The sequence below is a fragment of the Lipophrys pholis genome (genome assembly GCF_963383615.2).
Source record: "Lipophrys pholis genome assembly, chromosome: 3".
Classification (NCBI taxonomy): Eukaryota; Metazoa; Chordata; class Actinopteri; order Blenniiformes; family Blenniidae; genus Lipophrys; species Lipophrys pholis.
The window spans coordinates 4602022-4627448 of NC_137627.1; the positions used below are offsets into that span (position 1 = coordinate 4602022).

At 42.5% G+C, this 25427-nt stretch overlaps 2 protein-coding genes across 2 annotated transcripts; one reads left to right on the forward strand and one right to left on the reverse strand.

Annotated features, from left to right (window-relative positions):
- Nucleotides 1-24: 24 nt before the first annotated feature.
- Nucleotides 25-16451, reverse strand: sgpp2 (sphingosine-1-phosphate phosphatase 2). The gene is made up of 5 exons (XM_080460174.1): nt 16084-16451; nt 11887-12048; nt 4956-5135; nt 2642-2740; nt 25-1256 (listed from the first exon to the last, which is right to left on the reverse strand). The coding sequence occupies exons 1-5, from the start codon at nt 16273-16275 to the stop codon at nt 708-710; spliced, it is 1182 nt and encodes a 393-aa protein (XP_080316300.1). The 5' UTR covers nt 16276-16451; the 3' UTR covers nt 25-707.
- A 1056-nt stretch (nt 16452-17507) lies between these two features.
- On the forward strand, nt 17508-22207 carry rnf228 (ring finger protein 228). Its single transcript, XM_080459236.1, has 2 exons — nt 17508-17576; nt 18697-22207. Exon 2 carries the CDS (start codon nt 18993-18995, stop codon nt 19770-19772), a length of 780 nt encoding a protein of 259 aa, XP_080315362.1. The 5' UTR covers nt 17508-17576; nt 18697-18992; the 3' UTR covers nt 19773-22207.
- The last annotated feature ends 3220 nt before the right edge of the window (nt 22208-25427 follow it).

Below are 25427 nucleotides of genomic sequence, written 5' to 3' on the forward strand. Positions count from 1 at the left end.
CTGCTCCATTCAAACAATCCAACAGAGATTTTAGTCCAAACTTTTATTGGAATACTTTTGCTTTCAGCTCAGTCACAGGTTGTGAATCATTCCCAGTGAGACACAAATGTCCATGGAATTCTGCACACGGAATAAAATATAGAATTTGGGCAACAGTTACATAAACATGAGGGTCTTCTTTCTTCAGATCATTGTTCATCAATTATTTCTCAGGGTGCGATTTGTGAGTAGAAAGATGTTTTTAATTCCTTTTCTTATTCAGCTGCTCTCTATTTCAGGCGTCACTGCAACTTCCACCATCAACGTGGCCATTTTATTAACCTGGATGCTTTCCCGTCACAGCCGAGATTCCACCTCTTGTTAAAGTGGGATTTAAAACCATCATTTATTCCATTAAATGTAAATTTATTGAAGATGAATTGAAATGAACAACCACAAGTGTAACAGGAATGACAGTTGAGAACCAAGAACAAAATCTTTGAATGTGAATTTCTTCAGGAAAAGACATCAACTTGAAATTGTTGATTAGCTAATACAGGCTGCATGGATCTTTGATTTCAAAATAAGATATTTGATCTGTTTTGTCTGTTCCATGTCTGGTCTCATTACCATGAGAGAAAGATAGATCTGAAGCCCTGATAGAAACAGGAATCTGCGGATCGGAACGGGGATCAACTCAAATCGCACCCTGGTTTTATAAGAATAGATCATAGTAGTCTGAATAAAATAAAGACCCTGTTGACCAATATGGAGTTCACAAGTCCAACGGATGTGTACGTGACAAACTTATAAGGAACTTCAATCTCTTTCCTCCTCCGGGCGTCGTCGTCGTCGCATCCCGGCACCTTGTACCACGAGTACAACAGCCACAAACTCAACGTTTTCACGATTTGCCGAGTTCCCACCAAGGCCACGACTCCCAGCAGGAAGCGGCCGACACCTAACGCCAGGCCGCTGGCCGTCAGTGTGGGCAGAGGTACGGGCAACGGCCCCCAAGGCTCAAAAGTCTGCCCCAGCTGCTGGTTCACCCAGTATCCCACAGAGCACCCGGCGCACGATCCCAGGATGATGGTGGTGTCCCCCCGGGTGGTGCTGTAGTGGTCCAGCTCGGGGTACGTGTAGCTCAGGAAGAAGAGCAAGGTCACGGCCAGGACGGGGGAGGCGCTGCTGGTCAGCTGGAAGTGGTCGAAGGTGTCCCAGTATGGGTAAGTGAGCAGCATGAGGGCAGCCGAGATCGAAGCACCACAGATCACATCCTGAAAATACAAGGTGGATTATTACTAAAGACATCAGGGGAAAAACAAAGAGAAGACGGTTTCTAACTTGAGTTTCTCTTTTGCATTCGAGGTCAACAGCAGTTACCCAATAAAGTCGATGTAGAAACTTATAGAATGAACCTACAAGTGCCTTTAAAGGTCAGTAACTAATCTGACTTCTGAAGAAAAGACACAACCAAGCTTCTTTACATTTTTAGCAAATGCTTCATATCTCATTGAAGATAACTAATTAGATTGGGAATAAAAAATATTTTACTTTTCCGTATAGAGAACCAGGCTAACAAGTTCTCCCTTTCTGTTTGTAAACTAATATGAGGAGACAACAAGAGCAGCATTTTATGCTTCATCAATATGGATGCTTTTTTTTTGTTATTTAGTGCTTGAATCAAGAAGGTGACTCTTCTTTTTGATCACACCATCACTTTCTACAAAACTGATGCCAATAGAAAAACAAGGAAACAAAAGACCGTGGAGACGGAGACGAACTTCAGAGTGAAGATAAATGTGATAAATGTGATAAATGTGCACTTAAACATAACAACACTGAGTCGTAAGGCTTTGTGTCTAAATCAATATTTCCGTTTTAGGGAACGGCAGCACATCGAATTTTGAGAGTCGGATCAGACAGTTTAACCAGACGGATATGAATTATGAATCCTGCCTTGAAAATTATTGTTCTATGTAACACAATACACTGTAAAAATGATCAAACCTATTTTATAACCACTACAATCTGGCTGGTCCACATTTTAAGCAGCTAGTTCACACACATATGAATAGCTTTTTTTTAAAATTTAAAACAAATTTGGACAGAGGTATGTTGTAAATTATTTAACCAGTTTTTTTTTTAGGGTTTTATTTTCTACGAGACATTTCAAGCTGTTGTGATGGTTTTAAACAACCGAAGCACGTTAGTTAACTGCCTAGGCAACATAAATAATGTGCTAATATATTAAATTTGCTTACATTTAGAAAAATTAATTGGTAAGATAGAGTGATGCTAAAACTTTAATATTTAATTTTTTGTTACTATAGTTTTTTATCTCTCTCTTTACATGTTGAATGAAAGTCGGTGAATTAATCTTGGAGTACTCTATTTAACTTTCGGGGAAGAGTTCCTGCTATTAGTTGAACATCGTCAGATCTCAAATACGCTGTGAACGTTTTCGAGTGAAAACAGAAAACTTCCACGGCAGTGCTGCTCACTGTTTTGCATTTTCAGTCGAAAACGTTGTCGTGTAAAACAGGGTCTATGAATCATGTTATTGACCCAGTAATTATATTATTTTATTAGTACTGAGCTTGTTTGTTGAACCAACTTTAGGAAATGAAAACAGAGTTTTTGGGGAAGAAGAGACGCTCACCAGGACCGAGTGCATGCCGGTGTAGAGGCGACTCAGACACACCAGGGACGACAGCGTGGCGGCGATCAGCGCCCCCACCTCGAACTGGAACTGAGACAACTAGACAAAAAAAACACACTCTGATTATTTAACATCACAACGACTTGACGAAACACACAGATAGAGATGACACCAGCAGAGTTCCTCAGTCAGCCTCAGCCAGAGCCTCTACTTAAGTATATGTCCATGTGTCTAAAGCTTTAATAAGTATGTAGGAGTCATGTTTCCCAAAACATTTAGCATTTCATATACATTTTATATAAAGAGAAATAAATGTGTTCTCAAAATAAGACCTTTTTTTCTTCAAATAATTAATAAAACTTTCATAGTTATTTAACAATCTATATAGTAAATTCTCCAGAAACCTTCATCTGCTTACACAAGTAGAAGTCTAGACACACACATATATGTGTGTGTGTGTGTGTGTGTGTGTGTGTGTGTGTGTGTGTGTGTGTGTGTGTGTGTGTGTGTGTGTGTGTGTGTGTGTGTGTGTGTGTGTGTGTGTGTGTGTGTGTGTGTGTGTGTGTCAGTTTATATTTTGTCAGTGCGTTTTCTTCTTTACGTCCTTGTTGACTTCTGAAGTTCTGCCTGTTGTCGCCTCTTTGCTCCTTTCGTCCTCCATTGTCTCTCCACCCTCCCTCCCCTCCTCTACCTATGGCGACAGGTTTTGTTGCCCCCCATTTCAATAACAGTGAGAAGAGAGGCCTCATGTATTCATTCACCTCCTCCGCCCTCCCCTCCTCCCCCTCCTCCTCCTCCTCCGCTCTGTCTTTTCCTGTCCTTTGCAGCTGGAAGCCTATTCACTGGTAGTTCATGAAGAGAGGTTTCTCCATGAATGGCCACAAAGGGGTGGCAGGAACAGGAGGGAGGAGGAGGAGGGTCTAGGCTGTGATTGACTGTCGTGACCTCCGACCTGCTTGGGGAACGGGCCGAGTTGCCCTGAGGCCTTTTCGCAGCTATTCAGGAGCCTCCGTCGAAGTCCGCTACTCATCCGTGACTGTGCACGCTCTTTCCTTTCAGGAATGAACCTTCAGGAATTTCAGGTCACGGTTTAAGACCTCTACTGTACATGGGAGAGTCGGAGGTCGGCGGTCCGGCTCGTTTGACCTCGAGAGCAGACGTTTCCAAGAAAACGTGACGAAATGACGGGAAGACAAATCAGCCTGACAGCTCTCTCATGACTGCAGGGGAAGATCAGGCAATCAGTGTGTCCTTCGTTAAGAGAAGCCGTTGATTAAGACTGTCTGCGACATGGATTGAGATATTGACTGACCCGGCACTAGAGTGGGACGGGTGAGGAGAGGAAGAGTCAGAAGGGGGGAGGAGATGTGTGGGGATGTGGACTGACAGTCATTGACTCATTGGAGTCCATCAGAGGACCAAACAGCAGCCCGACGGGGCCGCCTGATGGTGACTGATGGTGACTGCTGGCCACGCCCCTTTTCACCCTTTGTCCAACGGCTCAGGCGGGACTCTTTGATGGACGGCGGGGCCACGCCCCTCATCCATCTCCATCCAAAGGCTCCCTGTGCCTCAAACCTCATTCAACTCTGCGACTCCGTGCAACTGGACTTATTTAACTGTAACTCCCGCTGATCTGGAATTTCATGAATTCAATTTTTATCGGGTTTCAAGAAAAACTTAAAAAAAGCAAATTGGTTTTGAAATCTTGCGTTGCTTTCATTTTCAGTGTCTGGCTTGTAATACCACTTTGTACCACAAGATGGTGTGATGAGTTGTTCCTCACACTTACTGTAGGTATCCGCTGTGCCGACTACGCCTAAAACCACTTCCTTCTTTAGTTTTCTTAGTTAAATTAGTTCTCTGAATTTAACTAAGTGTTTTATTTATTTTTTAATTTTTTAATTTTTTATCATATTATCACTTGCTAACAAGTCGCTAAATGAGCTCACAGAGGCTGTTAGGTCATCTTGTAATACCCAAAAGTATATACTTAAAATTCTTACAAGTCAATAGTATATAAAGTTTTTTGAACCGTAAAACAAATCTGGTATTTTCTAAATCTTTTATCTATCATTCCCAGTAAGCAACTTCTGCAAGTAAAGCTATCTCCTTGAATCATTAATCTACTACCTGTACTAATTCAAACTATTTATTATTATATTGTTTATAGTAGGTTTTATTCAAAGTACATGCTTTAAGATAGATAAAGAATCATCTACCCTAAAAGAAAACAACTATTATTACTCATCATGCAGTGGAAAACAACGGTTTTAAGCTGCTTTCCTGTGAATGTATACTGCTGGCTGCTCACCTGTATCCTAGACGGAGCGCTCAATAAAAAAGTGAAGGCGATGGCGGTGGCGGCCATGGCGTGGGTGGAGGGAAGTCCATACTCTGCATCGACACGGGTCTCCAGCTTCACCACGGGGGGCGATCCAGGGCGCGGAAGCTTCAGTATGTCCTTCATCACCTGACCAATGTACATCACCAACTAGAGAGAGCACAGTGCGAGAATCTTCTTTGTAATAAAGCGTAAAAAAAAAATTTGTAGGCTGCTTTAACATATTTGATATAGTAAGACTACAAGTAAAACTTTTATTCATACGTTCAACAAAAAATATTGTGCACTTTTCAATAAAACTGCGAGTACACCTATAGTATCCTACTTTTGTTTTGGAAACAATATGTTCTTTCCAATTTAGCTCGTGATTACAGTTACTTGTTCCTTCATTAAACGTAAAGGAGTTACTTTACTAGTTACTGAAAAAAGTAAATAGTTATTTGGAAAATTGTCTAAATAAATTCAAATGAGCACATAGCTGTATAATTGCCCAACATGTACAAAATGCATAAGGTAAAAGCCTGATTGAACTGTAGTAAATTATTTCTCGATGCATTGTGCGGAAGAAAATCAAAGGAGATGACCAAAAAGAAAGAGCGGTCTTATTTGGAATAATAATAATAATAACAACAATACCGAAGCTCAAAGACATTAACATCATGAATCAGTACTTGACATTATCTCATGCTCTCCTGATGTCTCTCATGTTTCTGTCAGCAGGACTGATTTAGTCCACCTTTAATGAGACACGCTTGCTTTGGTAAACAGGAGTTTGGTGAAATCCTAACTGTGCCAGACGGTTTTTCCAGTTGAAAGTCGCAGGTTTTAGCTAAAGAAACCAACTGTTCCAACTCTGGCTTTGCAGATAGAAATTGTTTTAATTGGTTTTGATTATTTAAAAAAGAAACAGCTTCTATTAGCCTGATTTTCCTCACAGAAATGTCTCCCGTCTCTTTGTATCTTCAAAATGAAGATTGCTGCACTGTGCTGGCTACAAAAGCTGCAATTAAAGAGGGGAGGAAGATGATAAAATAATGAGGGGAAGTAAAATCCTGATCAGTCTGGGCTTTAAAACTCACCACATCCTCTCATGAATAACTTATTGCCATGTCCACTCGCTAAAAAAGACGGCGGAGAGAGGAGAGGAATTGAGAGGCGAGGAGAACCGCCTCGGTGCAAAGTGCGGATGCTGCAGTCGCACAGAAACCGAATCTATTGTAAGTAACAGAGAAGCCAAGGAGGCCGACTTCGCTGACACAGCGTCTTCCTCGGCTGAGGTGAAACAGAGGGCTCCTGACACAATGACACAGTCGGTTCAAGGTGTAACGGGAGGGTCTGGGGGGGAAACGGAACGTGTGCGTCCTGCCTATTCTCTTTCATGAGCTCCCCGGCGGGCCTCGGAGGGCCTGCCTGCTCCAGCTCCAGGTTTATTTAAAGCTCTGCCTCTCTGTATATTTAATGACTGGCTGTCTTAGTGAGACGCTGGGGGGGGGGGGGGGGGGGGAGCACCGAGTCGGAGCGCGATCCTAATGTGTGTGTTTAAGGGAGAGAAAAGAGAGCTTGTTATTACCATCCCCACTGACACTGTAATCAGAGAGCACATGTTACCATGGCAAATGAGGTTCAAAATGACATCCACAGACATGCTGTTATCACATGACATTTAGATAAGAGAAGAGGGATATGACATGAGGCCTCACAATTTTGCACTTTTCATTCTGAGCGAAGAATATGCCAGCTTGTGACGACTGGCTGGTGTCCACAAGAGGATATTTCTGAGCTGGTTTCTGGTTAAATTATTGCTCTGATGCTTTAAGAATTTAAAGCGGGTTTGGCCGTTTCTCATCTTGGGGAGCCGTTTGGGTTTTTCTGAACCCACAATCGAGGAATCGTGTGTCAATTATCAGGCTATGGCACTCCTCAGGGATCCAGGGGAAGCTTTAAAGCAGGGTGGTGTCTGGAGCCAGTTGGAACATCAGATTGAGGCGTCGTTCACGCGACGACGTTCCCAAGTGGAAAAACTGTTCGTACGACAACGATGCTCGGAGCCACTGAAAACGCCTCCGAAGGCGGAATAAGGTGGAATTTTTCCAAACTACTCCGACTCTGTGGAAATGGAGGAAAACAGAACTTTTTTAAAACGGTGCAGTACATTTGTTTTTTGAACATGCGCGAGTTGATCAACAATAATAACAACAAGAGCAGCCTCCACAGTCTCACGACTCCCAGTCCATACTCTCCTGGGACTTGGTAGTTTTATAGTCGAGAGTCACGCGCATCCAAATTCCTTTTCTGTACATAATATCTGCGTACTCGCCATTGCTAATGTTTGTAGCATGTTGTCCTCTGCGTGCATGTTGTGCGGTTTCGTGACAAAAACAACAAACACAATCAAATTTCATTCTGTGCTTCTGGAATCTGTTTGCTTCAAGCAGTCTCTCCACGGTGAATAGAAACAAATTGATTGTGTGAATGATACCAGTTCCAGCCGCTCGTTCTTGTGTCAGCAGGACCCGAAGCCAACAAAAACATTGTTTAAATACTCCTGTTTGCACAATATGTCACTCATCTTATTCCTGGTTCATCATCAACCGCAAAACACTTGCAAGCTGCAAGCGCAATCTATTTACATCAACGACTGTGTGGCCAGTGTATCAACTGTTGCTGAGATGATGAAGATGTCTGGTTGAAATCATTTTGAAAATGTTGATATATATTTCTCAAGGGGCCCGCTCTGAAGAATGAAGATTGAACAGCATTTTGGACCGAGTGCAGATTTGCAGGATTTCAGCCACGTGAGCGATCGTGTGGTTCAGGAGTGTTGTTGTGTAATGAAACATGAGGGGAACACACCACAGAGGGAGCCGTTGTTTCAATATGAGAGAAAAAGAAGGAGACCTTTACCATATATCTCGTCCCCTTGATATTTCACAATGTTGTTGGGGAAATGTCATGTGAACTAATGAAGCTCAGGCTGAAGTGTGAAGGGAAACAAAGAGCACTTTCATGCTATAAACGGTTCTATTCTGGTCCATTTTTTGGTTTTTATTAAATCATGTGCATGGCGAGGTGTGGTGGAGGGATAATCATGATTTAAGGCTGCATGTTCTTGCATAAAGACTTGCATGGATTTCCATCACAAACAAAGATATGATGACGATATTCTACAGAACTTTATCTGGTTACACCGACAGGTGAAGCAGAACAGAATCCTTCTTCATGGGCAGAGTCTCCATTATGTCATTTGATGTCAGTCAGACTCGCTGGAGACTGCAGTGGAAAGTGTAGGTGTATTTGATAGGGTTATGTCAGGATGTTTGCCCACCAGTTGCAGTTCAGTGTGAGCTGGACCATGCATCACAATAGTGACTCTAAACACGCAAGTGAATCTACTGAAGAAACCAACGTTGTGGAGCTGAAGTCGAGTTCATCGAACTGAACCAACAGACCTGAAGCAGTGAAAGAACGTCATACAACCCAGACTTTTGGCCCGTGACAGAACAAGCCCTTATGTAGACTTACATCAATTTGTTCATTTAGGTCACACAGATCCACTTTTACAATCTTGTCCCGTTCAGATGCAGTATCTTTACTGTGAGGTCCATTTTCTTTAGCTACACAAAATCTCAGGCCAAGCCTGTGCAGTGTCTCTTAAATCACCATTTGGGTCTACCTCTGTACACCCCCAGACGGACAGGATGATTCCATCTAGCCTGTCTGACCCCGTTCATTGGCCGGGACTGTGCATTCATCCAACAATCCATACTGTGTGCTCATGATCCTCTGCCTGCCTGCCTGCCTGCCTGCACACAATGATTCTGCCCACCAGTTCAAGTGCTTGGATGATATGATACCCCCGCCCTCTGCACCCACCATCAACACAAACATCACATTCAGCTGTCCCCAGTTGAAGAAGCCAGTGGTGCAGTGTCTCATTGGTGTCTTTGTAAAGCATTCCATCAAAAGACGGGGCAGACCCCAGGGACCGTCTGGCCACATTAAGAGAAGAGTTAAAGGCAGGTCAAGACATACAGTGTGTGATCTTGTGAATGGGCGCATTGATCGGGGCCGGCGCAGCTCTGGACTTTGATCTGTCAACATGAGGATGAGACTGTGTGTTACGTGTCTGTGTGTGCGTTTGTGTGGAGGAAGATGGGCGCCTGCACAGGCCTGGGTTTGTAAGGAGGAAACACATGATGTTAGGTCTGCTCCACGGCAAAGGGATGAATAGCCGTTTCACTTGCGCATGTCTTTGCGATGCTTATCAGCTTTGTGACCTCGGAGGTATAAAGAAAGGCCCCGCTGAAAACAAAGCCAGTGGCATTGGGTTGAATGCTCTGTTGTCCATGCACAGAACATGTTGGAAAATAAATTGTACGCTTTAAAGATCATATCTGTTAACAACAACAACTCAAAAAACATGAAACCTTATTGACTTTGGATTTCTGTCAGAGAAAACTCGACAGTCAAAGGTAACGTTTTCTATAAAACTATGTGGTGCCAAAATGTCAAATCCATGATACATGGCTTCTCTGGATACTGAAGTGATTCAATAATGGGAACCTAAAACATTTTATATTGGCGTGACTATTTCTATGGAGTGCTTTTAGCTCAGATTGAAACATTTCTCATTAAGAAAATAAGTATTAATTGGTGTCCAGGTCAGTTTTAAGCACTTGGGACTAACATAGGACGAGGACTGCTGGATTTAAACTGTTTGTTACAGTCATCCATCCATCCATCGATCCATCGATCCATCCATCCATCCATCCATCCATCCATCCATCCATCAGAAGGAAATTGGAGTGCTTGGATTAAACCCAAACACACAGGGAGAACATGCAAGCCTCACACAGTGGGACCTGACCAGGACTTGAGCCCATTACATTCTTGAAAGTTCGAACCACGACACCTGAGCTGCCCCTTGACTCATATCAGTCAGAGAGAATCGCAGTTGCCCTCTCAGAACGTTGTACTTTTCCACTACCTATATGCTGAAATGACTGCCCAGTGTTTCAGAGTGATAATGTTAACTGCACCGTGGGCTTGTCGAGACACATTAGAAGGATTAAATTAAATCCAATGCAGAATTAAAATGTCTGCAAAGTTGGATGTACTTTTTTATCTGATTGAAAGAAAAAAAAGTTCCTTTATATCTTAACGTATTAAATAGCTGATTTATATGCAAGAGTTTCATTCTCCATGCATGAAATTTGGTTGTTCTGCTTCACTTAGACTTTAAAGTCAATTTATTACATGTATTTTGTCCAATCTGCTGGTGAGGTAGCATTCATTTCTACAAGAGGGAATACAGTCAGGTCAGGTTGGTTCGAATGTTTCTGCTTGTGTAAAGACTGATTTAAATGATCACTTTAGTCCTGATTTTACCGTGGTGTTTTTTGTATATGGATGTAAAGTATATACACATATTTATTTACTTATAAATCCTCCAACATGAATTCATTTTCTCCTCTCTCATCCAAAGTCCTGCCAAGTACTCTGTCCTCACCTGGTCTCGTTGGTGTTCTGAACAGCAGGGTAAGTGTACCATTTGCATAACACTGGGCAACAATTATACCATGCAACCCTGCAATGTAATTCATGACCATATGGTTAATGACAGTTAAGTCAACCAAAGTCACGCTGCGAGTAAAGCCAACAGTGAAGGACACAATGGTACATGTGTGTCGCTTGTGCTGCCGGTTGTGACTTATGGCTGGAGTGTATGTGTGTGCTTGACAGAGAGGAGAAGACAGAGCGTACCCAACCCTCAATGAACCCGAGATAACTCCGACAGCCGCACAATGGCAGGCTGCTCGTGAGAAGTGAGAAGTGCGGGGTGACGCGCCCCGAGGGCTGACACACCAAATGCTCGGTCCAGATACAGAAAGCTCAAAGCACTGATGAGGCTAATAAAACACTCTGCTGGTGGACCTGGAAGGGGGGTGGGGGGTAAAGCTGGTAATATCTAACTAGGGGGAGGGCGATGAGTGTGTTTAGTGGACGAGGAAGGGAGTGCCAGTGTGTGTGTGTGTGTGTGTGTGTGTGTGTGTGTGTGTGTGTGTGTGTGTGTGTGTGTGTGTGTGTGAGTGTGTGTGGGTGTGTGTGTGTGTGTGTGTGTGTGTGTGTGTGTGTGTGTGTGTGTGTGTGTGTGTGTGTGTGTGTGTGTGTGTGTGTGTGTATGTGTGTGTGTGTGTGTGTGTGTGTGTGTGTGTGTGTGTGTGTGTGTGTGTGTGTGTGTGTGTGTGTGTGTGTGTGTGTGTGTGTTCTGGTGTTTAAAAGGAGTTCACCCAGAGCCACAGTTGTAACCAGGATTCTACAAGAATGATAGCTTTTCCCCTCGGGGGTGAAATGGACAGAGGAGGGGGCAAATGAGGGGGTTCAGACTTGGGACGCCCACCAACCGCTCGGAGGCCAGGACGCAAAGGGCATGAAAACAGTCACAGCCACAGGCCACACAACAGAGAGGCAACGCAGCCGTCTGTCCGAGTCCATCCGTGTGTCATACTGACGCCTCCTGGAAGACCCCTCTCAGAACATGTTCTCGGGGTCTCTGCTCAGAGATTCTGTCAGAATCAACATCTGAGCTGTACTTTTCCTGCCACCGCTGTGCCCTGATGTGGGGCCTTTCTTGTCAGATCGGCGGAGTAACCCCGGTCAGGCCCCGGCAGCCCCCCGAGGCTCGGGGATACATAGACTGGGTGGTGTCAGAGACAGGTCACTTAGAGGCAGGGGTTAGAAGGAGAAGGATGAAAGGAGGTTGAGAGGTGAAGAGAGAGCGAGACGGACAGAGCGAGGGAGAGCAAAGAGGACGTATTGTGAGGAGGACGAACATCAGAGCCGAGGCTACACACCCAGTGGCGCTCTCACCACGGATCCCCTCTCTCGAGCCGAGACTTACGGTCCACACGTTGACGAGGCGGCGGCACAGGAAGGGGTCCAGGTTCCAATGTAGGCACGGCAGGCAGGTGATGTAGAAGACTTCCTGGCCAAGGCCGGCCGAGAACAGGAAGAGGAAGTGCAGAGGCCAGTTCCTCACCTGGTAGTGAGGGCCGCCGCAGACCTGCAGAGAGCAGAACACAGATGAAGGCGATGGAAGCGCGGGTCTAAAAATAGCTTCCGGAACAGGATCAGATCACATCAGATCTCCTGTCTAATCCTGCAGTCACAATCTTAGCCGGCAAGACGTCGATCATCTTCTGCAGCCTTCACGTTTATACGGTATGGCACGTGAGACTGACTGTTAGTCCTGAATTACCGAGACGTTCCTTTCAATCAGAACGAATACGAAGGCAAGTATTTTATGAAACAATGTAGAAATGAAGAAAGATCATGAAACTGGCTTCGGTGAATTGTTCTTTAATTTAACGCTTATGCCACATTTCAAAAGAAGTTGGGATATTGGCAAGAAATTATTATAAGAAAAACTGGATGATCACCTGTTTGATCCACACTGTATTTGACCACTATAACCAGAGTCACAGGGCGAAGCAGAGTTGTATTTAGGCTAGAAATATAATTAATTTACGTCTGTTAAAGCTGAAAAATCTCACCACCAGTTCCCACTCGTTGACTTAGTCATTTTCCATCATTTTACTTGATTCATGCCTCTGACGTTTCACCAGGTATGACACAACGTTGAAATAATACTGTGACACGTGGGATCATCCTGTTTGACTCGATCTCTCCTGGTTTTCATCAAAAAAGTAGACCGGTTGGGTGTCGTCCAAAAAAAGCAGGACACTAAGTGGGCGCGTCTCGGAAATGGACGGCAGAGCTTCTGCTGGAAACATCGTCTCAAAACAGTCAGAACTGTTTGATTGCACAACCATGTTATTGTCACTAAAATCACACAGAATACAATCAGGAGTACCGAGTCAAAACAAGCTGATTAAACCACCTGGTGGAATATTTAATCTTTGATAATGACCAAAAGAGAGGATGAGGAGGGATTTCTCCATCTTTGAAAGGCTGTACAGGTGCAACATGCATCCATCTTTGTGTCGGTACTTCTCAAATGTGAGTACATGTAGTCTACGCCTGAGGGCATTGGAAGGCACTCCAGGTGAGATTCATTTCTTGAAATATATATGTACAAATAGCATCAATTCAAAAGTTATTTGAATTGATAATATTTGTGTCAACAAATATATGAGTTCTTGGAGTGAATTTTATATTGAGGATTGTATACTATTTATTAGTTTTTTGTGTTTGTTTATTGAGTTTAAAACAAATTGTAATAATTAAAATAAAATTCAAGTTGTTTTTGTACGTAAAACTCTTTATTCATAACTAAGTTAGTTATTTCTTCTTTTTTTTAAGAAGTCTTCAGTTTAAGTTGAATCAATCAGACACTGACTGGTGTTTTGTGTCTTTTTTTCCAATGAAAAATGCTCTGCGAAAGGTTGAGGGGTACATGTCCACTGTATCATCATTCAAAAACACTAATCCATATCCATCACAGGGCTGATACAAAGAGACAGACACACATTTACACCTGTGGACAATTCAAAGTGGCTCGCTTCCCGCAAAGCAAAACAAAAAGAACCAAACACGGCCCGCCAGCACTGAAAAGGGTGGAGACTCTGGTTTAAAGTGTCCAAGAGGAAAAGGCTGGAAATGTGGGATGGCTGTGATTTTGAAGCCCCTCGGGCAGCGCTGCAGCGGAGACAGACACGAGTCTGTGGCGGTCATCTCCACAGGAAGACAAGCGTCACGAATCCTGTTTAAAACTGAAGCAGAAGAACACAGTGACGGTCTACAGACACGCTGTCATCTCTTTGGTGTCCAGGCTCATACAAGTTAAACTGAGGTGAAGGAGGAAAGGGTTCTCTGCTCTGTTGTATTATCCAAACTGAGAAAGTGTAGAAACTAAACAATACGTCTGCAGTATGCCGGCATTCGGTTTGAGAACAGGGCGATTCGCACGTCTGTGAAGGTAACATGAAGAAGGTCTTAGAGCATCGAGAGTCTGTCAAGGAAAAACTTCCACAGTGCTGCAAGATGACGGAAATGACCGAGTGAGAACGGGAAAAGATTCATTCTAATTTTCTAAATAAAATTCCCTTATTCAAAGTGTAAAAAATACCTGATATAAACTCTTCTGGCCAAATAAATATGTTCTGATAGAACTAAAGCAGAGAGAGTGAAGCATGTGATTGACTCTAAACTCCAGTCTCAAGTGTTTTGGTTGCCTGCCACACTTCCTGTGATGTTGACATCAAAACACAGAATCTGTCGGCAATAGATTCCAGGTGGCGAGAGGCTTCACAACCCCGTAGTAAAAGCTATGGTATGGGTCAGTGCAAAACCTGAAAACGTATGGTATTAACCCTTTATTGGGCAATGTGGTTATGAAGTATATGGTAGTATTTAGCATTTTTTTCTTGTTTTTTCATAACCGATGTACTCAGAAAACTAATAAATGAGACAATAAAAATATCCCAAACGTGTCTCAGCTAGTGTATTTTCTGGTTATAACACATCATTTTGCTGAACCTTAAAGCACTTCACAGTTTATTGCCTGTTACAACAAAATACTGAAGAATTTTCTTTAACTTAATACAGAACAACAAAATCTTCTTTTGAGAAGACTTTAATAAAAAACACGTTTAATCGAGATATATTTTTTTGGCTTGTTTATAAATATTAAAGCTCTCAAAATACAGATATGCCATATTGTTTTTATTGTTGAGTTACTTTAAAAATCTCAGAAAAATTAAACCAAACTTTGAAATATTCTTCAGAATGGAAACGTTTGATGTCCATGTATTTCCATGAATACCTACAAAGGGTTAATGTGTCTTCATTATGTTTGTTGTGATGATTTTTCACAAAGACATGAAGTAACCCTTTGTATTTGAATACTATGTTTGACCTTATTTGGTGATGAGCTCATCGCCTTCCAAACATTTTCACAGTGTTTAAAGCACATTATATTTTTTTATCAATTTTAAGTGTAATAAATCCACTAACTTGAGGCAATATATCATAAAACCATTTTACAAATGCTGTAATAAGTTAAATCCTTCTTGTCCGGCTATTACATTACTGGAATGGCATTAGAAATGTATTAATACATAAACTGGACTTTGTAGTTTTTGTGCACTTTGCTTATCAAACATGGGACAAATGTATTAAATTGATTAAAGATATATACTGTGCAGCGCCGTGAATTATTGTGTTATTCCCATTATTTTGACACATTATGAATTATGACGTTATTAGTTGCCACTTAACTTAGTGGCAACATTATAGTTTAGATCAACTTTCATTAAAAAATTCAAATGCTTGGGTATTGTTTTCATTTGGTGTCAATTATTTGTATGGATCCTGAGTTTTATGTGCTTTCCAGTCTGATTTTGTATGCCTCTCACACAACCTCCATACATCTACAGTCAGTCTTACGATTCACAATTGTGTAAATTCTGACTCATAATGCAGTCGATCAGTTATTACAGTGCATTAGGGAGGAACAAATAAATAAAAGAACCAACAAACAATGATTAATCAGCTAATATGTGCACACATGTGCACTTTATAGCACTTGTTAATCTGCTTAAATTGAGTCAATGTTTTTCTCCAAAACCAAATAAAAGTTAAAACACAATTCAACTTCACGATGGACTTTTATATTCTGGCTGCATGCAAGTTCAATTTCCACTCAAATTGACATTCATTGAAATATTCCAGCTGCCAGAGCTTGATCTTGTCTTACTGCTGCTTAACCTTTATCAAGAGATCTCAGATTCCTTAGTCAGAATGTAACTGCGTGCTCGCAAAACAAGTTTTCTTTTTTTTTTTTCAAGCAGAGGCAGAAATCTGCTCACATCTCACAGTTTGTCCTTAAGAAGTGTGGCTGTCACCGCCACCCTGACAAACAAGAAAAGCCAGAAACGGTTGCGTTTGAATAATCTTTTAAGATGATTTTCTTTTATGGATTAATGTGGAGTTTGTGAAGTTTTACTGTATTTTACTATAATGAATATCTTCTAATGCAATTTACAGTTTGCAGGAATTACTGCAACTTAAGTGGGCTTTCTCTTTATTATTATTAGGACAAATCATTTTTATACATTTTCTATATTGTATGACTTACATCAGCAGCATGTCCGTTCTCCTTGTATTTATAGTTGGAGTTGGTGTCCTGGTGGCCCCTCAGCTGTCCACGTGCTTGGTTCCCGATCCGCTTCCCCTGGTTATGATGCGGAGCTTCGACGAGGAAGAGCCCGCAGCGCCTCTGGAACCGGGCCACCAGCTCCGGGTCCTGGAGGTACGCCAGCAGATCCATCGTGTCTAGCTGAGAGGAGACAGGAGTGATCCTGTAATGATCTTAGAGTGATCCTGGAGTGATCCTGGAGTGATCCTGGAGTGATCCTGGAGTGATCCTGAGCCCGGACAGGGCGCATCCTCGGTGCAGAGCGCAGACAGCAAAGCGCATAGGTGCGGTCCTTCTGTGGCACAGGTGCGCGTAACGGGGCGGGGCTTCACGTGGAGGGTTGGACAGGTTGCGTGTGTGTGTGTGTGTGTGTGTGTGTGTGTGTGTGTGTGTGTGTGTGTGTGTGTGTGTGTGTGTGTGTGTGTGTGTGTGTGTGCGTGTGTGCGTGTGTGCGTGTGGTTCATAGTAAAACCTCTCCTGACCTTTACCCTGGCACTGCAGCAGGTGTTATCACATGAGATTTATTGCTGGGGCTAATAATAACAGGAAATAACTGATAATAACTGCTTTTACCTGTGGACACAAAACTAAACCAGATGTAGTTTGTTTCTCTAAATCCACTTGTGTTTTTTATTCAGCATCATGTCATTTACCTTTGTACTTTTACCTGCTTCTTTCAGGTTATAAGCCATTTTTACATTGTTTTACCTCGTCTACATTTTCTACCCATAGTGTTTTAGCACTTTTTGCGCAAAGTTTTATTCAATTTTCTATTGTTTTAGTCTTTTTTTCAAGTACTCTTAGCCGATTTGACCTTGTATTAGACCTTCTTAAATTTTGTACACTGTTTGGCTCTTTTAAAGTTGTTTTTGCCAAGTGATATAGTTTTAACTCTTTGTAGTTGATTTTCTAGTCATTATTACATTGTTATAGCATTTCAAAAAAAACGTATTACACCCTTTTCCACATGGTTTAAGAGGTTTTCACACAGTTGTAACTCTTTTTAAACAATGCTATAACCCTTTTGTATGTAATTTCTGCACTTTTCATGTTGTTATAGTACATTTGAATTACACTGTATTAACTCTTTTGACATTGTTTGAGTCTTTTATGCAGTTTTCTAATAATACGATATAATATTTTTTCAATAGCCAATGGGGAAAGTTTGTATTTTTTGAATATGTTTATTTTCTGCATAACGATATCGGAACCATTTAACAAATGAAGTTAACCCATTCTGTGATTGTTCTTCTCTGTGCTTCTGTCTCCTGTGATGGACTGGCAACCTGTGATAAATCCGTTTGAAGAGGACTTTTAAGCCATATGGCTGTCTTGAACAAGAAGTTGTGGTATTTAATGGAAAGCTGCGGTTTGACACGATGACAGCGTATCAAACTAACCTCTACTTCGACCGGCTTTGCTTGGATCCTGAAGTGAGTAAACCTGCTCCAGGGGGTTTCTGTGTATCAACATTTTCTAAATTTCAAAACTTTGTACATATTCAAGAAGCCAATGTACCATATAGTCCCTCAAAATCTTTATTTAATATGCTTCACTTTGTTGGTTTGTTGGTTGGCAGCAGCAACACAGACAAGTGGATGGATGTTTTTTATCATTCTGGCATCCTGTCTTTATGTGATTGAATTTATCCTCTAGCACATGATGTTATGTTAATTTAATGTTTCCTTGATTGCATTGTCTGTCTCATAATGGTCATTTATTGCCACTTCCTCATATTGTTTGTAAACATGTAACGTCTTTTAAGTAATATTTTTAGCTCTTTTCGGGCTATTTTGTATCTCTGTGGTCATTTAATGATCCATGTGCCTTATTTTGGATTCTTTGTGTTCTATGTTTATTAAGTAGATTGTTTGGTAGGTCTCTGTCACTGCAGTTGTTGCTGTTATTTCAAATCTTAGGATCTTATGGAAACAAAAACTTGAACACAATGACCAGTTTTATTATGGTCTTTTTGTTGTTGTTTTGCATCTTTGTGTGTGTGTGTGTGTGTGTGTGTGTGTGTTTGTTTTGTTTACCTGATATTTGTCTTTTTTAGTATTTCTTTCGCTCTTTGCAGTTGTTGATGTAATTTCAAACCCATGTGTGCTCTTACATCTCTCTTCACAATCCCAAACCTTCCATCCAGTCCCACTTTCTGCTATAGTAATTTCATGTGGGCTTTGTATAAGGGCAGAAAGCACGAGAGCGTCACTATAATATTTCTTGATTACTGAGGATCCCTCTTTAATAATGACCTCATGGTTTAAGTGGCTGATTAGATGATGGACCCGTATGTGGTGTTTTTTTTCCAGGAACATTGTGTGACTTTTGATGTCCATTGTTACAGGAAACGGACGCCCCCGGTTGACCAAATTAGCGCATCCTATTGTGCGCCAGTGCGCGTAATTGTGGTGGAGGGTGGATGTCATATGCTGTCCGCGCACAGACGCTCTGACAGTTTCTCTCTCTTTAATGGGACTTTAAGGCGACACGTCCCCCTCCCTCCCTCTCACTCCTCCCTCTCTCTCTCTCTCTGCTTTGTGGGATGCTCAGACCCTCCGGATGGAAGCCACCATTACATCATCTGTTCCCACGCAGCCGATCCCGACGTGAGAGCGCGTCTTTCTTAACCAGCGGGACCGAAGCGGGAGCGCAATTTCCGCGATTCACAGCAAAACAGGGAAAGGAGAAAAACAATCTACACACACATCAACAACGTCTGCTGGGATGATGTCGATTCAATGAGAGGAGGGGGAGGAGGAGGAGGGGAGGAGGGGGAGAGGAGGAGAGACGTGCACCGTCATCAGCATCTGTCCGCCAGCTCCCTTTGTGTTCACCGGAGAATGTGAATGGCGAAAGATGACATGGCAGAGGTAGATCTGGCACCGAGCGGAGCGGAGCCCCCCGGCGAGGCCCCCTCGGTGTTCCCCTACGAGGAGTACGAGTGCAAAATCTGCTACAATTACTTCGACCTTGACCGCCGGGCTCCCAAGATCCTCGAGTGCCTCCACACGTTCTGCGAGGAGTGCCTGAACACGCTTCACCTCCGAGAGGAGCGGCCATGGCGCATCAGCTGCCCCGTCTGCCGCCACCGGACCCCGGTGCCGGACTACCGGATACAGAACCTCCCCAACAACACTAAGGTGACGGAGGATTTCCCCCTCTACATCGATTCGGACCCGCTGCCGCAGGACGCGCTGCCGCCGTACCCTCCGCCACTGCACCCGGCGCTCGTCGCGCTCCGCCGGGAGGAGGCATCCGGAGCGGCGTCCAGCGCCGCCGCCAGCCAGGCCACCCCCTCCACCACCGTGTCCACCGCCACGACCCTCTCCCAGGACTCGGTGCGCTACGACAGCTGTCAGAGCTGCAAGCGGGTGGCGCTGACCACCGGCTGCGTGTGCGTCATCTTCTCCTTCCTGTCCATGCTGGTGCTGCTCTTCATGGGCCTCATCTTCGTGCACAGCCACAGCATCCCCCCCTCGCCCGCCGGACCCATCTGCCTGTCGGTAGCCAGCATCCTGGCCATGTTCTCGGTAGTCGTCACGTGGCTCATCTGCTGGCTCAAATACAGACCGGACCACGAGACGGGCCGCGCGTCCGCCACCAGTAACTCCCGGAGAAACGCCTGACGCGCAGGCTGCTGCCTCCTACTGACTGCCTCCTCTTCTTCTTCTCCTTCTTCTTGTTGTACATACTGCTGGCAACTGATACTCCTGCTCCCTTTACTTTTTTTCTAGGAACCAACCCTGCCCGGAAATGGCCTTTTTATGAGTATAGCAAACACCCCAAGGCCTTGATGTCGTTTGGAGCAATAGGCCAACATGATCCTTGGTAATGTTTCTCCTCAAAGTTGTGCACTTGAATTTTGAAGCAGGCATTGTTCCACTGGGCCTCCTAATGGGTGAACTTAGGACTTGGACTCACTGCTGCTGGTCTGAATCTTAGCTGGGTTTGATGGTTGAATGTGAAGTGCTTATTTCCATCCTCTAACCCCCCCTCCACCCCAGTCCTGCTCAATAATATGCATATCCCACTATGCCACTCACTGTATAATAACTGTCCACGATGACTCGCTCATATCTCCAACAACCACTATTGTGTTGTACAGATGTTTGGCAAGGCTCACCTCTTTTTCTTTTCTTTTGTTTTTATGGAGGCTTGCTGTGCAATTTTATGTGGGAAGCCTCTAACAGAATCCAAACTTGTAAATAGTCCACAGGCGATGCCGGGTAGATGTGACCAGCCCTTTTTTCTTCTCCAACACTTTCCTAAACCACGCTCTTTAACGTCTAGCCCCCCCAGGATGGCACTGTTTGTGTTGGCACGCTGGGAGATTTGAACCAAAAGTGGGTACAAAGGGTTGAGGAGATACAGCTTTTATATTGTTATTTGTTGTGTTTTTACATGTTTTGTTTTGTTTTTGCATGTTTGTCTACTGACAGGTCAGGGCTTTCAGTTTTTCCTTTTTAGGTTGCAATGGAAAGGACCAATGCGTCTCCTGACTCGTGTGCCTCGCTGAAAAAAAAGCAAAACTTTCACTGTCAAAAAAGAAAAGAAAGGAGCTTATTGGTCCTCTGGTCACATGATTTATAGACTCCCAGAGTCTGAAAACAGGGTTTATAACATATAGCACCTTTTTTAATATATACATTTACATATTTGTTTGACTTTGGACATAAACAAAATGTTCTTTTAATGGTACAGTATGTAATATTTTTAGTTTAAAAAAAATCACAAATTTTAAACACTGTGAGAAGATAAAGCATTTTTTTTCTAAAACATCATCTATTTAATTTGTGAGCGGGGATATCAACTCAAGCTAACAACCCCAATCATGTAATACCATTTTCTACCACAAGATGGTGTCTAACAGATTATGGACAGTGACTTACGGCTGCCATCTAATGGACAAAACTTTTGACGTACTGTACCTTTAAAAAGAGTTTAATCTGAGGCTACAGCTCTCGTCTCCCCTCAGAGCCATAATAATGTGCTTTTGACAGAACATAGAAAAAGATGCATTCGGTGTTGCTCTGGTTCCAATCCGGCTGTCAGGGGTCGTAAATAAATCTGTACAAAGCCAACCAAAGCCCCTTTTATACGACAACGTTTCCAAGTAGAAACAGAAAACTTTTATTGCTTTTTGGGTATCTGTTTGCTCGACAATGATGATGGGAGCCACTGGCAATGCAACTTTGAATAGTTGTTTTGCACTTAGCAACAACGGCGGCCACCTTTCTGTGACGAAAACTTGAAACGTTGTCATGTAAACAAGGCCTCAGATTAAGGAAATCAATGCACTGACAACATGCGAATATTAACATTTGAGCAAGAAGCTAAATTAATTTATATTTATCTCATTTTCCTCACAGAAAAATCCGCTGACGGCCTTTTAAGCGGGAGAAATCAGTGAGCTTCTGACAATGCAACGTTATGAAAAAAAGCTCACACTCAGCGGCCTGCAGGGGGCAGTCTTCTTGTTCTGATTCTTTAATGTGAACATTTGGTAGAGTTTTCTCTTTGGTATTGTTGTAATCTGTATAATTATTTATTTAAAAACCTCGTTTTTGGAGCAGTGCAAGACCCTCGTTCCTGACAACTGTGTAAACTCCCGACTCCCTCACAGCATTTAGAAAAAAAAAGAAAAAAAAAAAAAGAAAAGGTCAGAAGGTCACCAGGACTCCAGTAATGGAAGCACTTATTGCACGGTATCCTTACCTCACTGCAGCGAGAAGAAAACAACAGTTTGACATGATAGTACACCTCGTCCCTCCTCTCAGTCCGGCTGCTCATGCTTGCTTCAATCATCCCTTCCAACCCTCCTTCCTCCTCTTGACCTCTAACGCGATGCACTTTCACCCTCTTATTTGACACAAGTAACGGGGTCGACCTTTTGACAAACAAATGTAAGCGTGTTGTATTTATTTCAGAGGACCTAGATGGTGTTTTTAATGAGAATCCGTGGTTGTTGTTACAAGTACCAAACTGTATTTGCACAGAGGAAACGGTCTTTGACGTGCTGTTTTACATACATAAACACATTTCAGTAATAAAGGAAACATGGATATGCTTTGCACTCATTATTTGCCCCACGGGGGGTTGGGGTGGGGGGGACAAACAGCTGATGGGACGTTTTATGTCTTACATAATGACTGGTAATACACTGTGCATAATCCAACTTGACACACTAAGCTCCCTGCTGTGCACCAAACACGCCCCCTACTGGTGGACTGAGGGTGACACATGCAATAACAACATTACTCACACTAGTGTAAGCTCCTGGTGGCTGAAGCTTGATTGAAAGTAAACACGTTCTGTGAGCTGGATGTTATCATGCGCTCACATTTGTCGTGTGCGTTCGCTTCTTTTAGACAAGGCTTCACTCACAAACAGGATTTCCATTCACACACAAACAGCAGAAATCTGTGTTGATCAATCTACATTTAATAGCCATCCCAAAAAAATGTCATGCCACATATCAGTGTCTCACACTGGGTTTCCTCTACTAATGTGACTCTGTGTACTGCAGGGGTGTCAAGCATTCGGCCCGTGGGCCCAAACCGACCTGCACGGGCTCCAATATGTTCCGCCAAACCACTGAGCAAATTGGAAAAATGTCAAAGAATACATTCATGTATTTTTAAACAGGGTTTTTAAGAGTTGCGGACACCTGAGCTGAGATCTTTGTGATGCTGCCACGAACGATATCTACCTCATTGCAGCCAAACTCGGCTCAAAGCCATGCTGTCAGGCTGAACTTGTAAATATACAAGAGCTGGAGGGGACGTGCTTTTGAACACTTCATTGTATTATAGCGCCGACAGGGTCCGCAATGAATGGATGTCTGAGACTTCGCATCGGAACTTACAATTTGGACGTTATTATCATGAACTCAAACACGTCCTGAGGGGTTTTGTGAAAAGATAGACATTTTAATCACATGTACTCTGAGACACAACAAAGAAAAACTTTAAAGCTTAGATTTGAAGCTTATTAAGGCACCAGTCTGGCCCACTCAAGATGAAACTGTGCTGTACGTGGCCCTTGAACTAAAACGTGTTTGACACTCCTGTTGTGCACTACAGTGGTTGTGTGCAGCAGCAGCAGTATCTCACACTGGGCAACATGACAAGATAAGAAATTATTCAGCTATAATTCTTGAGAAAAAAAGAGCTGCCGTTTCTCATTTATTCACTCGGGATCGCACGTTTATTGCAAGAAAGACCAACTCTTAGACAACAAGGATACAGAAATCTAATCTAACTCTTATTTTAAGAAAAACCGAGAGAGGACAAAAGTTGTTTTTTTCAACCTTTGGTCGGCATTAGTTAAAATGATATATTTAAATTGCATCAATTTGTCTTCAGATTGTCAGTTTGTCTAAATTTTACAACATTTATTTGCTTAATTTGAACTTTTTTCATAATGTATTTGTGTCTCTTTGCACTAACCTATAAAAATAAGTTAATCAGAGATTATTGTGCTTGAGGCAGGTCTTCTCAGTGTGTGCGATGAGGGTGTACATCAGCTATAAGCCCATATGAAGTCCTTATTCATTACAAACCATTCAAACAAACAAAGAAAACGATGTTTTAAGCTGTGTTGCCTGGTAATTCCAGCACTACTGTATGTGAGTCTGTTTTGAGTGATTCTGGTTCAGAGCAGCAGCATCACACTGGAGTTTATTGTGCCTGAGCACAGCTGTGCCTTCTGAGCCAAAGTCACACACACATTAGTGGAATTATTGTTCGAGGCAAGTGCGAGTTCACAAATTAACCACTGTAACAAACAAATGTAGAAGGTCGACCTTGTAAAATTAAATTCCTGGAATCAGACGTTTGAAAATATAGCATAAATATGTTTAACCTATACCAGATCATTTCAAGAACTTATTTAAAACAGTGAATAGTTGAACACTTGCAGTAAGAAAAATAAAAACACTTGACTTGTAATGTTATTTCATACTAATGTAGAAATAAAATACTAGAATCTGAAACAAAACATTGCACGAATGAAAGGATTTGTGACTCAAACAAGATTCTGCATTTATCTCCAGCAGGCTGGATTAATCCAAAGTCGTGACCGACACAAAGATGGTGGCGCACATTACACCAGAACAAACGTCCTGCTGACACACTCACTTCTTTTATTTCAGGTTTTAAAACAGTAGTATTAACTCAGGCTTTACAATAAACAATAGATTTTATTTCTTTTATTGCCTTTATCTGAAGTTTTCCTTTTATTTACTCTACTTTTATTGCCCTTTTTCGTCACATTGTTTAATGTATTTACCTGTAAAACACTGTGAATCGCCTTGAGTCTAACTGATGTGATCTGCCTTGCTCTGTGTTCGGCTTTATACTCAGATAGAGTCACTGTTACACTATTAAAAAGGGTTTAAATTCAGAACTAGTGAGCGACTTTATTAAAAGTCCACGTTAGAGACAAATACAGCATTTTAGAGTTGAAGGTATTTAATAAACACCTGCGTGTCGGGGCTATTCATTATACTTTTATTCACTGTTGGGTAATTAAAACTATAAAACTGAGCTACCCTGAGTGAAGTACTATGACACATTTCAGTTTTGAGTGAAAGCATATTCATTCCCAATGTTTTCCATCAGCTGATAATGACACTAATAGACCTGTGGGAAACTAATTGATTTGACAAATGCATGTATGTGACTGCCCTCCGCACTGAGCATGTGATGCAACTCATTTATTTCTCATCAGGAGAGATTTCTGACTTTGAATTTCATCCCCCCGGTAATGGATTGGACACGGAGATTCAGTGTCGCTTTAAAAGAAAAAAGGGGCCGAGGTATGCATCATGCCTTCCTCTCTGTTTTCCATTTGCTGTGTGTGTGTGTGTGTGTGTGTGTGTGTGTGTGTGTGTGTGTGTGTGTGTGTGTGTGTGTGTGTGTGTGTGTGTGTGTGTGTGTGTGGTATCCAATTTCAATAAGATCTCTCTGAAATTGTCACGTTTGTCAGCCTCACCTCAAAAGGACAAATATTACACTTTTGTAATTTTTCACAATCAGTCCGGCTGCACAAACGTTCAGTTCTTCATTTTAATGCAATCTACAAACATCTTCATCTCACTTTAATCAAAGACAAATCTTAAAAAAAGAAGTTATTCTGGGTCATGACAAAAGTCGTTCTCCCTGAGTCGCAGGTGAAACGCTCCTTTTACAAACTCAATGTTCAGATTTTCTGACACCGAAGGAGACCAAAGTTAATTGAAACCTACTTAACCTGTGGGAGATCTCCTCTCCAGCTAACTG